At 30.4% G+C, this 12,239-nt stretch overlaps 4 protein-coding genes across 4 annotated transcripts; 1 reads left to right on the top strand and 3 right to left on the bottom strand.

Moving 5' to 3' along the window:
• Window positions 1-1,404: 1,404 nt before the first annotated feature.
• On the bottom strand, window positions 1,405-2,356 carry LOC128955312 (cytoglobin-2-like). The gene is made up of 2 exons (XM_054300974.1): window positions 2,119-2,356; window positions 1,405-1,833 (listed from the first exon to the last, which is right to left on the bottom strand). Exons 1-2 carry the CDS (start codon window positions 2,220-2,222, stop codon window positions 1,476-1,478), a joined length of 462 nt encoding a protein of 153 aa, XP_054156949.1. The 5' UTR covers window positions 2,223-2,356; the 3' UTR covers window positions 1,405-1,475.
• Window positions 2,357-3,877: 1,521 nt separating this feature from the next.
• Window positions 3,878-4,530, bottom strand: LOC128955531 (cytochrome P450 3A19-like). Its single transcript, XM_054301205.1, has 2 exons — window positions 4,309-4,530; window positions 3,878-4,227 (listed from the first exon to the last, which is right to left on the bottom strand). Exons 1-2 carry the CDS (start codon window positions 4,400-4,402, stop codon window positions 3,878-3,880), a joined length of 444 nt encoding a protein of 147 aa, XP_054157180.1. The 5' UTR covers window positions 4,403-4,530.
• A 531-nt stretch (window positions 4,531-5,061) lies between these two features.
• On the bottom strand, window positions 5,062-7,261 carry LOC128955290 (nucleolar protein dao-5-like). The gene is made up of 3 exons (XM_054300947.1): window positions 5,745-7,261; window positions 5,274-5,549; window positions 5,062-5,095 (listed from the first exon to the last, which is right to left on the bottom strand). The coding sequence occupies exons 1-2, from the start codon at window positions 7,127-7,129 to the stop codon at window positions 5,279-5,281; spliced, it is 1,656 nt and encodes a 551-aa protein (XP_054156922.1). The 5' UTR covers window positions 7,130-7,261; the 3' UTR covers window positions 5,062-5,095; window positions 5,274-5,278.
• A 1,773-nt stretch (window positions 7,262-9,034) lies between these two features.
• LOC128955295 (uncharacterized) lies at window positions 9,035-10,333 on the top strand. Its single transcript, XM_054300954.1, has 3 exons — window positions 9,035-9,100; window positions 9,179-9,842; window positions 9,905-10,333. Exons 2-3 carry the CDS (start codon window positions 9,455-9,457, stop codon window positions 10,258-10,260), a joined length of 744 nt encoding a protein of 247 aa, XP_054156929.1. The 5' UTR covers window positions 9,035-9,100; window positions 9,179-9,454; the 3' UTR covers window positions 10,261-10,333.
• Window positions 10,334-12,239: the final 1,906 nt, after the last annotated feature.

Raw genomic sequence — 12,239 nt, 5'->3', positions numbered from 1 at the left:
ACAGTCAAACTTGAGACCTACCAGTGCCAGCGCGTTGTGTTTGTTAGCTTTAAGATAGGGTGCAAACACTCGTTCATCTAAATAGTCTAACACTTTATCGTGACTTTTGCTCAGATAATTGAAATCAACGGGTCGTCTAAATTGGGTCAACGAATTGATGGCAAATCCCGTACTATTCATACGATAGTTATCGTTGAATATGAACACCAATGAGCCATCCTTTTCCAGATCAAACATAAATGCCGACTCCGGTATGTAGTCGATGTTGGTTTGGGTGATCTCCAATGTATTCAATAGACGCAGATAGCGAAACGGTTGGTCACCTATTCGGGTAATACTTGGACCACGTAGTGTCACATCTTCGAGTATGTCGTGATGGCTCAGAGCACCGGTAGGTATTTCGGTAATATTATTGAAATCCAACGATAGGACAACAATTTCGGTAAACTGTCGGACGGCGGCAAATAGTGAATGACTGTCGCCGAGCGATGGATTGTAAAATATACGCAACGATGTTGTATTGCCGGTCGTATCGCCGAAAGCGTTGGCATCGATCCGACGCAAACTCTTTGCCTGTTCGACGACAATGTCGTCAAACAGTAGATCCCTAGTGGTGTTGGCCATCAGTTCAACAATTTTTGTGTTATTGATCTGCAATTTGTCGAAAAACTTTCCGTTTTCCGGCAAACTGTCGCTCAGCCGTCGGAAAATTGCCAACAAATCCATATCCATATCGCCGTTACAGTAGATGTTAGTCATGTTTTTTATACCAATTTTTTCGCGAATACATTTACACGGTTTCAATAGGTCAGCACTGGGACACTGGGCGGCTACCAGTGCTAGTATACTACCGATAATGATAATAAATATAAGTGAATAATAATTGTTATATATTTTTGAAAACATTTTATTAATTTTTTATATATAAATTTTATTTTTTTTAAATATTTGTACTGTTTAAAAATTGTTACTGGTTAAAAAAATAATTCACACAATTATTTGACTTAATAAAAAAATATATATATATATAATTAATTAACAGTTATAATTTCAATAATAAAATTATAGATTGATTAAAAAGTAAATGTAGTGATAAAAACATTGATTAAACAAATATAACTATCATATGTGAAATATTGCATATGATTCAAAAGTGTTTATTTAATAATAATTATTATATTTATATATATATATATAATTAATATTAATTGTATAGATAAATGTTTTTTATAAAAAAAATATAGAGATTACTTAAATTTAATAGTTTATAATAATGTATTTATAAAAACCATTTTTTTGTTTGTTTGATTAATAATTATGTTAAAATAAAATATTATTATAAAATATGATACATTATTATAAAAAAAAATTAACAACAAAAAATAATTAATATTGATTAATTATTATTATTATTATTAATATATTTGATAACATAGCTTATTATACTTTTTTATTATATATTTATTAAAAACAAATTATGCAAATCCTGCGCTAATCTTAGCGACAATCACTGAATAGGTCTTAGTCCAGGCGCTGGTTAGCTGACTGTCCATAGCCTCTGAGCCCAATACGTTGGTCAATAAGTCAAACAAGACTGAGCCCAACTCGTTAAACAAACCGACATTGAGTTTACGTTTCTTGTGATTGACACCCATTTTGTAGAGCATTTCGGTAACCATTTCCGTGTCCTCCAAGTTGTCCACTACGGCTGTCAGTGCGTACATAACATTTGTTGTGTGGGCTAACAAACGTTTACTTGAATGCAACTCATTTAACGGTATGTTAGCCAACGATTTGAACAGTTGCTGATAGGCTGGGTATTTGGTAAAGAAGCTATTGATAGAGTATTTTTTAGAAAAATTCATATTATTTTTTTAAAAAAAATAAATAATTAATTTTTTGTTATAAATTTCATTTTATTAAAATTTATTAAAAATATATATATATTCAAAAAAAAAAATTATGTGATTTATAAATTTATTTCTGAAATTATTGAATATATATATCAATATATATATACAGTATATATGATATATATTTTTGGTAACATAATTTCATATAAAGTATTTGCAACAAAAAAATTAATCAAAAAATAAATTATTATTATTTAACACTTACTTAATAAACAATTGATTACCAAATTGTTTGCCATCTTTGCGGACAATATCCCAACTATTCTTCACGGCTTCAATCTCTTGTGGTGTCAATCCTTCTGAAGACATTTTGATTTAAAATGATATTATTATTATTATATAAGTTTTAAATAAACTTTTATATTTGAATACAATACTCAAATAAAATTCACAACAAATTATTGATGAAACAAAAATATTTACTATTATTCTTAAAAAATTGTTGTTTGACTAGTATTTCACTTGATTTTATATATTATCCACAAAAAAAATTGATTGACTAACGTGATAGACATCACAAACATGTTTTATTTTATTATTTTTTGTTTTTTCAAAAAAAATTAACTAACATTTTACCAGATATATCATAGTTATAATATAAATAGACAAATACTTCATTTATAATTATTAATTTTTTTTATATATATATTATATATATTAGATATTTAGATTAATTATTATTTGCTATGAAGATTACGTCATATAATTCACTAATTTTGTTTGTTTTTAAAAAGTAAATTATAAATTAAATTAATATATATATGTATATAATTTTCCACTGATAAACATATACTATAATACTGTATATTTATTTATTTTTTAAATATTGAATTTACTTTATTTAGTATTAGTACTTAGTATGAGTGCTTGTATTTATGAAATTATTAAATTAAAATTGAAGGACAAGTAAATTAAATATCATTTTTTGTAACTTTTATTTTATTTTATTTTTTGGTTACATAATCTTCAACACATAGTTTTCATATACAAATATATTGATATAAAAAAAAATTTAAGTGAAAATTAAAATGCTTAGAAAAAAATAACAGTTTAAAACAAGTGTCAATTTTATCGCAAATTTAATTATTACAGTATTATTATTATTATTAACATTATATGAATAGAAATATTTGTTATGAGAGATAGTGAGAAAAAAAAATTCACTGGAAAATGAAAATTATTTTGATTAATGATTTCATTAAATTTTACTTAAAACTGAAAATATAGATTTTTTTAATAAAACAAATATTCATTAAAATAAATATAAATTATTCATATATAAAGATTTTCATATGAAATAAGTTACAACAAAAAAATAAAGTAATAAATTATAATTATTGCAAACTTAGATAATTAGATAAAAAACAATTAATTTATTACATGTATAGTATGTTTACAACAACAAAAAAAAATAATATATTTCTTATGAATTTATAAGTAAAATAGTGGTAAAAATAATAACATTGAAAATTATTATTATAATTGTTTTTAGCAACAATTTTTTGATTCTAATCAATAAATAAATAATTTAATTGAAAAATTAATTGATTGATTGATTGAAAATAATCACTTTATATGAATAATTAATCAAATATTTTACAGTAATTAATATATTGATTAGATATTTAGTTTTATTTTAAAAATATTGATGACCACACAAAAAAATATTATTTACTTTCTCTGTATACTGTTTTAGAAAATTGTATCAAATCTGTATAATGTTTCGCAAGATTGTAGATCAAGTATGTGATGATTTTAAAAAGCATAAATTTATATAAGTTTATAATTAGACTGTACAAAATAGGAAAAGCAGTAGGTTTTTAATAGTATACATCAAAAATTATCTTATTTACATATTGTAAATCAAATACTTTAAATATTAATTGAATAATTTAATCATATAAAAAAATACATGTATAATAATATATTTTATAAATTTATTTATGATTATAATTATACCAAATTTATTTTCTTCGTTCAACGCCTACATAGACATCGCCGGTATTATAAAGAAACTGAAATTTTGTCTGAACTAAAGGAACTGTAGTTTTCGGGGTTCGTATGAACTTAAATCTATTGACCAAAGAGACGACGACTGTCTTTGCTTCCATCAATGCAAACCTTATTCCCACACAATTTCTGGGACCCAAACCAAACGGCATATAAGTATAGGGAACTAACTTATCCCGATTGTAGGGCATAAACCGTTCGGGATTCCAACGATCGGGTTCGGGATAGTAGTCGGGATTTCGGTGCATAGATTGTATGGAAAAGTTGACTAACATTCCTTTGGGTAATGTTATACCGGTGTCACCTAATTTGATGCCAAAAAATACACGTTTTTTAAATATATAAATTGCTTTTACTTATTATTTTACTAAATTATTAGACAAACCTATAGTATAGTCTTGAGCTGCAATTCTTCCGACGGCAGACACAGGATTATGAAGACGTAAAGTCTCGGACACACAGGCCTCCAGATATGGCATTTGGGCTATACTTTCGTAATCATACTTACCATCAAATTTCGTAAACTCTTCGTACAGTTTTTGCTGACAGTCACATGTATTGACAGATTGCAGATCAAGTATGTGATCAACGATGCAGTTGTTTCATAACCGGCAATAAAAAACAGGAACGAAGTGGACAGTATGTCGTCGTCATCAATGTCTACCCTATCTTTGATTGTCGTCTCCAATGTATCTGTTTTGCCGTATATCTCATCACTGGTAATATCGCCGACCATTGGTTCGTCACTATTATTATTATCTGATCTTTTATTTTGTGCGTCAATCATAAGTTGAAGATAATCGCGTCGTTTGGCATTTTGTGACATATATTTATCGGTGTTTTCAGATATGTTAAAGAGTCGCAAAATATGGATAGCAATGAACGACAAAGAGCTCAACAGATCGCAAAAGTTGGACAGCTTTGGCTTCGTTAGGGCTAAAGGATTGCCGAATCGGCCGCTGTGTCTCATCTATAGGCGTGCGTTGCGGATGTTTTCGGGACTGAAAGTCGAAAAACTTGACGGATGACGACAGACAACATATACTTGATATGCATAGCAATGGTATGAAAATCAGTGACATTTCTTACAGAATATTTTGCGAACCAAAGACTGTCACTGAGATTATCCGCAATAATGTCAATACAACTACTGGTGATAAACTGGTAAAGCGCTGGAATGACAGTGAAAATCAACGGTTTATCAAAACAATCAAAGAAGTTATTCAATAAATGTATTATTTTTTAGCGCTTTATATTGAAAATAATTAGTATAAAAAAATTACTAAATTTAGTTAATAACAGAAACAATAAAAAAATATTTTTATTAATTCATATATCAATTGACTATACAATCACTAAATCTGTGACGACGGCCGTCCTAGCGATCGATTCGGTGTCAACGATGGCGTGAGTCCAGCGGCCGGTCCTCGGGAAGCTACCTGTTTCTCAACGGCAACAGTTATGTATCGTTGAGGTGAATTTGAACTCTTGAAGTCGTATGTAAGTGAAAACTTGACATAACGTTTCCCAAGAGGTGTGACCGAGGTCAGATAGTTTAGTTCAGCATCAAAAGTCAATATTGTTGATAGTTTGGCCACTGTGACGGTCCAGTTGTTGCGGCAATCGCTATATATATATAATTATTATATGATTGAGAGAGAAAAATCAAGACTTATCAAAAATAATACTAATCCTTAAACAACTGAAAAACTTTCTTAATCTCTATCACTTGATTTCAAATATTTTTACAAATAGTTTAATTCAAAATTTATAACATTATTATTATATAAAGGCTTTTTTAGACTAAAATTATATACAAACCAGAGATTATATTCCGTGTGAACATTGAGTATATCTTGTGAAATATATTTAACAAAATACTCAGGTTCATCTTTTTGCAAACAAGTACCTAAAAAGTCATAAACCTCTAGTATGACATCAATGACGGTCAGGCAACGTGAATCCAGATAAGATCCCTTAGCGCCACGTCCAGCGCGCCTATCACTGGCGTTAATTGTGACGACTTTTGGATCAGATACTCGATCTTCATTGATGTCACGGTACCGATACCTAAGAATATTTAGGTCAACCAATGACTCGTTTTTGCCGTTTTTCTTCTGAAGCCCGGAAGAACCGCTAGTTTTTTTAATAGTCTTTGAAACTATTTTATTCTTATCGTTCGATGGCTTCTGAGCACCGGATAAACCACTGCTTGGATCCGTTGATGGTTTCTTTGCTTCAGTCGACGACTTCTTTGAATCATTGAATTTATTTTTGTTTGCTCTGTTTCTTAATTGCGAAAACAGTGTTCCTCTTGTATTCACGAGTTCATTGTTCTTCGTCGGTGCAATCGCTAAGCCATTGGTCGAACTGTCGGCCGGAGTTCCATCAGATGAAGTGGTTTTGGGTTTGTCATCGGGTTTTGATGTCGTATCGACAGTAGCGCCGCCGCCGCCACTGACAGCAGAATTGTCGGCCGAAGCAGTGGCCACTTTAGGTTCGGACGGTTTTTTTGTCGGCAGCTTTGGTTCGGACGGTTTTTTCTTACCGAACTCCGAGTCCACTGTCGGAGCCGCTGATAGGTCTATGGGCTTAACAGAAGTCTCCGATTTCTTCATTTCAATCTTTGGTTCCGATTTTCTAAACTCGATTTTCGGTTCGGATATCTTTTTGTCGATCATTGGTACGGATTTAGTGGTGATTTTAGGTTCAGATTTTTTGGTCCCAATTATCGGCTCTGATTTCTTTTGGCCGATCATTGGTCCGGACTTTATTGGCGTAATCTTTGGATCAGATTTCTTCTTCTGAAGCCCTGAAGAACCGCTACTCTTTTGAATGGTCTTTGATTTTGTATCGGAAACCACTTTATTTTTATCGCTCGACTTCTGAGCACCGGATGAACCACTGCTTCCCTCTTTCTTTGGATCAGACGATGGCTTTTTCTGAACAGATGTTGGCTTATTGGGAGCCTTTTTCGGATCAGACAATGGTTTTTTAGGGTCCGCTGATGGCTTCTTCGGATCTGTTGACGGTTTTTTCGGATCGGATAACGGTTTCAATGACTTTTTCGGATCGGTTGATGGCTTTTTCTTGTCGGACGACGACTTCTTAGGATCCGATGACGACTTCTTAGAATCCAACGTCGACTTCTTTACTTTTCCTTTGTCTTCGCTGCCCTTCTTCTTGTCCTTCTCTGGCTGACCCATAACTAACTGTCTTTTTAATTGATTTAATAAACAAAAAATATCTTCACTTATCAGCAGATGATGTCAACTGTTTTTTATTAAAACTATGAATTCACTGACAACTGACAAACCGATCGTTTGAATGATTTATTAATAATTAATTTTTTTGAAAATTTAAATTCAAATTAATTATTTAAACAATTCATTGTTTACGTGATTTTTGTTTTAAATAATAAATTTTAATTAATTAAATAAATTCAACACAAAATTAAATCAATTGTTAATTAATTAATTTTATTTTATTTTTTTTTTGATAATTATTTTATGCAATCAATTATTTCATTACAAATATAATGAATTATTGAATATAAAACATTACTAAATAAAATGATTGAAATTAATATTATTATATTTTTTAAAAATTATTTTAAATGATTTTATATTTAGATTTTATATTTTAATATAAAACACACATAAAAAAATTTAATTTAATCTATTTAATTACCAAAATAATACATTAAATAGATATACACTGTATATTAAAACTTGATAATATTTTTTTTTTAAAGAAAATTACAACAAAATATACAGTCCAATAAAAAGTTCATATAATAAATTCAATATATAATAAAGTCAATGATTATCTAAATTATTTTTATAAATTACAGTAATAATAATAATAGCCATTGATATGCAATTAATTTAAAAACAAATATCACATATAATTTGGTGATTCAAATATTTTGTTGTTGTGATAAAAACAAAAATTTTTAAGTTATTTTATCAAAATAATTATTTCAATTTTTTGTTGTTGTTATTACTGTAATAACTATCAAAAAATAATAATAAGTAATTATATAATATAGATATAATTAATTAAAGTAGAAAATTATGACTATTTATAATTTAACAATATATTTAAATTGTAATTTAAATTGTAATTTAAATTTTCTAACTAATAATTGGTATAATTTATAACATACTGTATATTTAAAAATGCATTATCTTTCAGCGCTTTTATATTGAAAATAATTAGTATTAAAAAAAATTTACTAAATTTAGTTAATAACAGAAACAATAAAGAAAAATATTGTTTTTTGTTTTTATTAATTTTCTTTCAAATAATAAATCAATTGACTATACTATCATTACATCTGTGACGACGGCCGTCGTAGCGACCGATTCGGTGTCAACGATGGCGTGAGTCCAGCGGCCGGTCCTCGGGAAGCTGCCGACTGATTGCGCTGACGACGGCTGATTCGCAGGAACTGTTTCGGTGAGATCCGTGAGCCACACGCCCGACAAGACATACGGTCCAGAGCTGGATGACCAGTACTTTGTTGTCCAGTAGTCAGACTTTGTTGACTAGTTTACGAGCTAAAGGCTCCGCCACCAGACATAAGTGAACTCGAAGATGGACTGTTGCTAAGCATTGGTCGCTGACCACTCATTAGAGGTGGCGATGATTCTAGCGATGACATTGACGACGACGACGCCATCGATGATCGGCGTAGATTTGCCTGAGATGAGCGACGGTAAGGCCGAGACTAACGTCGATTGACCTGAGATTGACGTCGCTTGACATGAGATTGGCGTCGCTTGACATGAGATTGACGTCGCTTGACATGAGATTGGCGTCGCATTGATTGTGATTGACGCCGATTGGACTGAAATTGTGTTGTTGATGATCGTGACACGGGTCGAGGTATTATCTGCTTTGTTCACCAAAACTACTCGACTGTTGCATTAAATAATTAGTCAGTAAGATATGCGGCGGCGGTGGTGGCGGTGGCGGAGGTGGAAGTTGTAACGGACGTGGAGGTGGCGGAGGTGGTAACTGACGTGGAGGCGGTGGCGGTGGTGGAGCTTTCCTAAAGCTATACGCTTGACCAAAACTTTGTTGACTAGACAGCAGTGAAGACAGTTCATTGATTTCATTGATAATAGTCGTACAATGTATTGACAAAGACATCAGAGGAATGGCTATCAATTGTATGCAAACATATTGATCACCAAAACGACGACTTTTGTATTGATAATGGCATTCAATTCTGTCGTTGTTTATAATAGTGTTACTGATTGTTGGCTGACATTCAAAGCCATTTGCTGTCATCAATGGCAGTAAATCTTCAAACAGGATGTCTACCAATGGATAGTTATGTTTCTCTAAATTATCTGTCATATCATATCATTGTTTTTTAATCCTGTTTTTTAAATATTAATCGCGAGTTATTTATTATAATTGAATTACTAATTAAATTATTTCAAACATATTTTATAATTATAACTGAAATTAAAATAAAGAGAGAAAATATTAATAATAATTGTGATCTTTTTTTTTAAAAAATGACATCAATTGTAATGATTAAAAAAGTTGGCGCAAAACAAATGGTCGACAATAAAAGTTTGCCAAAGACTAAGACCGTTTGGGGTCTGACTGTCGAAGAGATCGAGTTCTGTACCATTGGTTTTATGTTGTTGTCGTTTGTGGTGTTGATCATCGGTTTTCTGTATGTACTGCTAAACATCAGTCGCTATATGAAAGTAATGGGCCGTTTATCGCAGCTATGGATACCCATACCGTTGTTTGTCTGGTCGTTCATACCGTCGGGTGTCGGCATTTACGGCATATGCGCTGAAAACCGGATACTATTGATGGTATTCATTGGACTCGACATCATATCATTGTCTCTCTATCTGTGGATTACCATTGCTGTCGACTTTATGAGAATTGGTAACTAAATTAATAAATAATTTTTATTACTAATTAAAACTATTGTATCAAAACATCATTAGGTGCGACAATAATTTTCTTAGTACTGGCCATACAATTGCTACTATCGGTACTATTTGTACATAATCTATGGCTTCACAAACAATTGTTTAAGAAAGTATTAAACAAACTACCAAAACAACAGTCGGCCAATGATTTGATTATGGGATCAAGTATTGTATTGGCAAACATTGAATCGGACATCAATAATAAGGATGAGACAAAACTAACAATAATACCATTGTCACCAACCAATCAAAACGATAGTAATGAGGATAACCAGAAAATTAGAAAATCCAATGACAAAGATGTCATGAAAGATGGGGGTAATAGTGGTGATAATAAACCATTGATGAAAATCAATGAAACAAACAAATAAATAAATAAATAAATGTTTAATTATAGCAAAGAAAAAGTTTGTTGTTGTTGTTAATGAATCAAATGATTAAAGTGGGAGAAAAAATAATATTTTATCAATAAATTTATATACTGTATAATTAACTAATTTTTTTGTACATTAAATAAAATATTGAAAAACGATTTAATAACTTTATTTTTATTAAATTTTTATATATTCATACATTTATGATAACAAATATATACAGTATATATACAGTATATGAATTTACATTAATTTTTTAATAATAAGACAGCAAACAGATATATTAAACTGTAACGACATTTGGTTGTTGTTGCTGTTGTTGCGGTACTGCAGCCACTGTCTGGACTATCGGTTGACCCGAACCTTGATTAGTATATACATGAACCACCCGACCTGGTTGTCCACCGCTCCGGTGCTTATTACGGTTGTCCGGCAACAGTATGTCTTCCATAGCTCTCAGCAGAATCCATATGAAGAATACCAGACAACTGCAACAGCAGATGGTAAGCATAATAGACCACAACATGAATATGATGAGTGCCAGAGCAAGATCTTCGGGATTGGTTTTGTCTGTCGCCGGTAAGTCACCATAATATCTGACTGACGATACAGTTTCGGCACTAATTACTGTCAAAAACAATACAATAATCGTTGATTTGGTCATTGATTTGCTGATCATGTCTTTAGTTTTTGTTGTTGAGTGTGTGTGTGTGTGTGTATACCCAGAGTTTTGGTGTCCAATAATTTAATAAGTTATTCAACGTTTTTGTTATTATATTAGACTGTAATTTCAGTTATATATTATATTTCTCTCGTGAATTACCTATAAATTATAAAATCTTATAACGAGATTCTTAAAACACAAACTACAAAAAAAAACATAAATTCATAATTATTTCAGCAAAAAAAATTAATAAATTAAAACCAATTTAACATTATTTGTATACAATCATTGATAAATCAATAGCAACTAATCATTATTTAGTTTTTTACATAATTATTCACATAGTATAAAAATATTTATTTTAATAATTTAAAATAAATAAAATTTAATTTAAATTTATTCAATAAATAAAATACTAGCAATATAATGTATTTTTTATACAATTGACAATAAATTTATTATAATTTAAAATAAATAATTAATTTAATAATAACTAATTAATCATTGAATTTACAATCTAAATTACAGTATATAATGAATGATATGTTAGAATATAAAAAAATTGTTTCAAAAACTATTAATTTTGTTGTTATTGGAAAAACATTAAAACAATAACAACATTTTTATGGTTAATGTTTAACCGACGGTGACTTTGGTTGGACAACAACAACAGGTGGTACCTGTTGTTGTTGTTGTCCTCCACTAACAGGTGATTGTTGTTGATTTTGTGGTACAAAAACAATTGTCTGACCAGTACTGTTAGGCGACACCGGTAACTGTCCGCCACCACCAGCTGAATGAACTGGTAGTTGTTGTGGTGGGGGTAGAAGCTGTTGCTGTTGTTGTTGTAATGGCACTGTTTGTTGAACACCCGGTTGACTGATACCATATATCTGAATGGGTTGCGGCTGATGATGACGATGACGACGACTACTAGTTGTACGATCGAAAACATCATTCAAACCACTACATAGAAGATACAGACAGACACAGCAACTGACACAACAACAGACACAACAACAGAATAATACTACGATTATGATTATTAGATTAACAATTATATAATTTTTCACTCTTTCTCCCAATTCTTCGTTTCCCGTTTTGTCTGTTGTCGTCGTTGTGTGTGAACTGTCCTCAGAAAACACAAAAACATTAATTGATTGATTGATTAATTAATTTTTTGTTTGTTTATTTTAATTGGTTTTCATAATAAAATAATAACAATTTAATTTTAGACGTAACAGTAAGTTAATACCTGACCGATACAATAGTTTCAATTATGATGATAATAATCATTGCGACCATCGAAGCC

This window comes from Oppia nitens, unplaced genomic scaffold (genome assembly GCF_028296485.1).
Source record: "Oppia nitens isolate AA-2021 unplaced genomic scaffold, nextdenovo-longstitch-racon4-pilon3 scaffold2_pilon_pilon_pilon, whole genome shotgun sequence".
NCBI lineage: Eukaryota > Metazoa > Arthropoda > Arachnida > Sarcoptiformes > Oppiidae > Oppia > Oppia nitens.
Note: the sequence above shows the minus strand (reverse complement) of the source record. Positions and strands in the feature narration are given on the sequence as shown.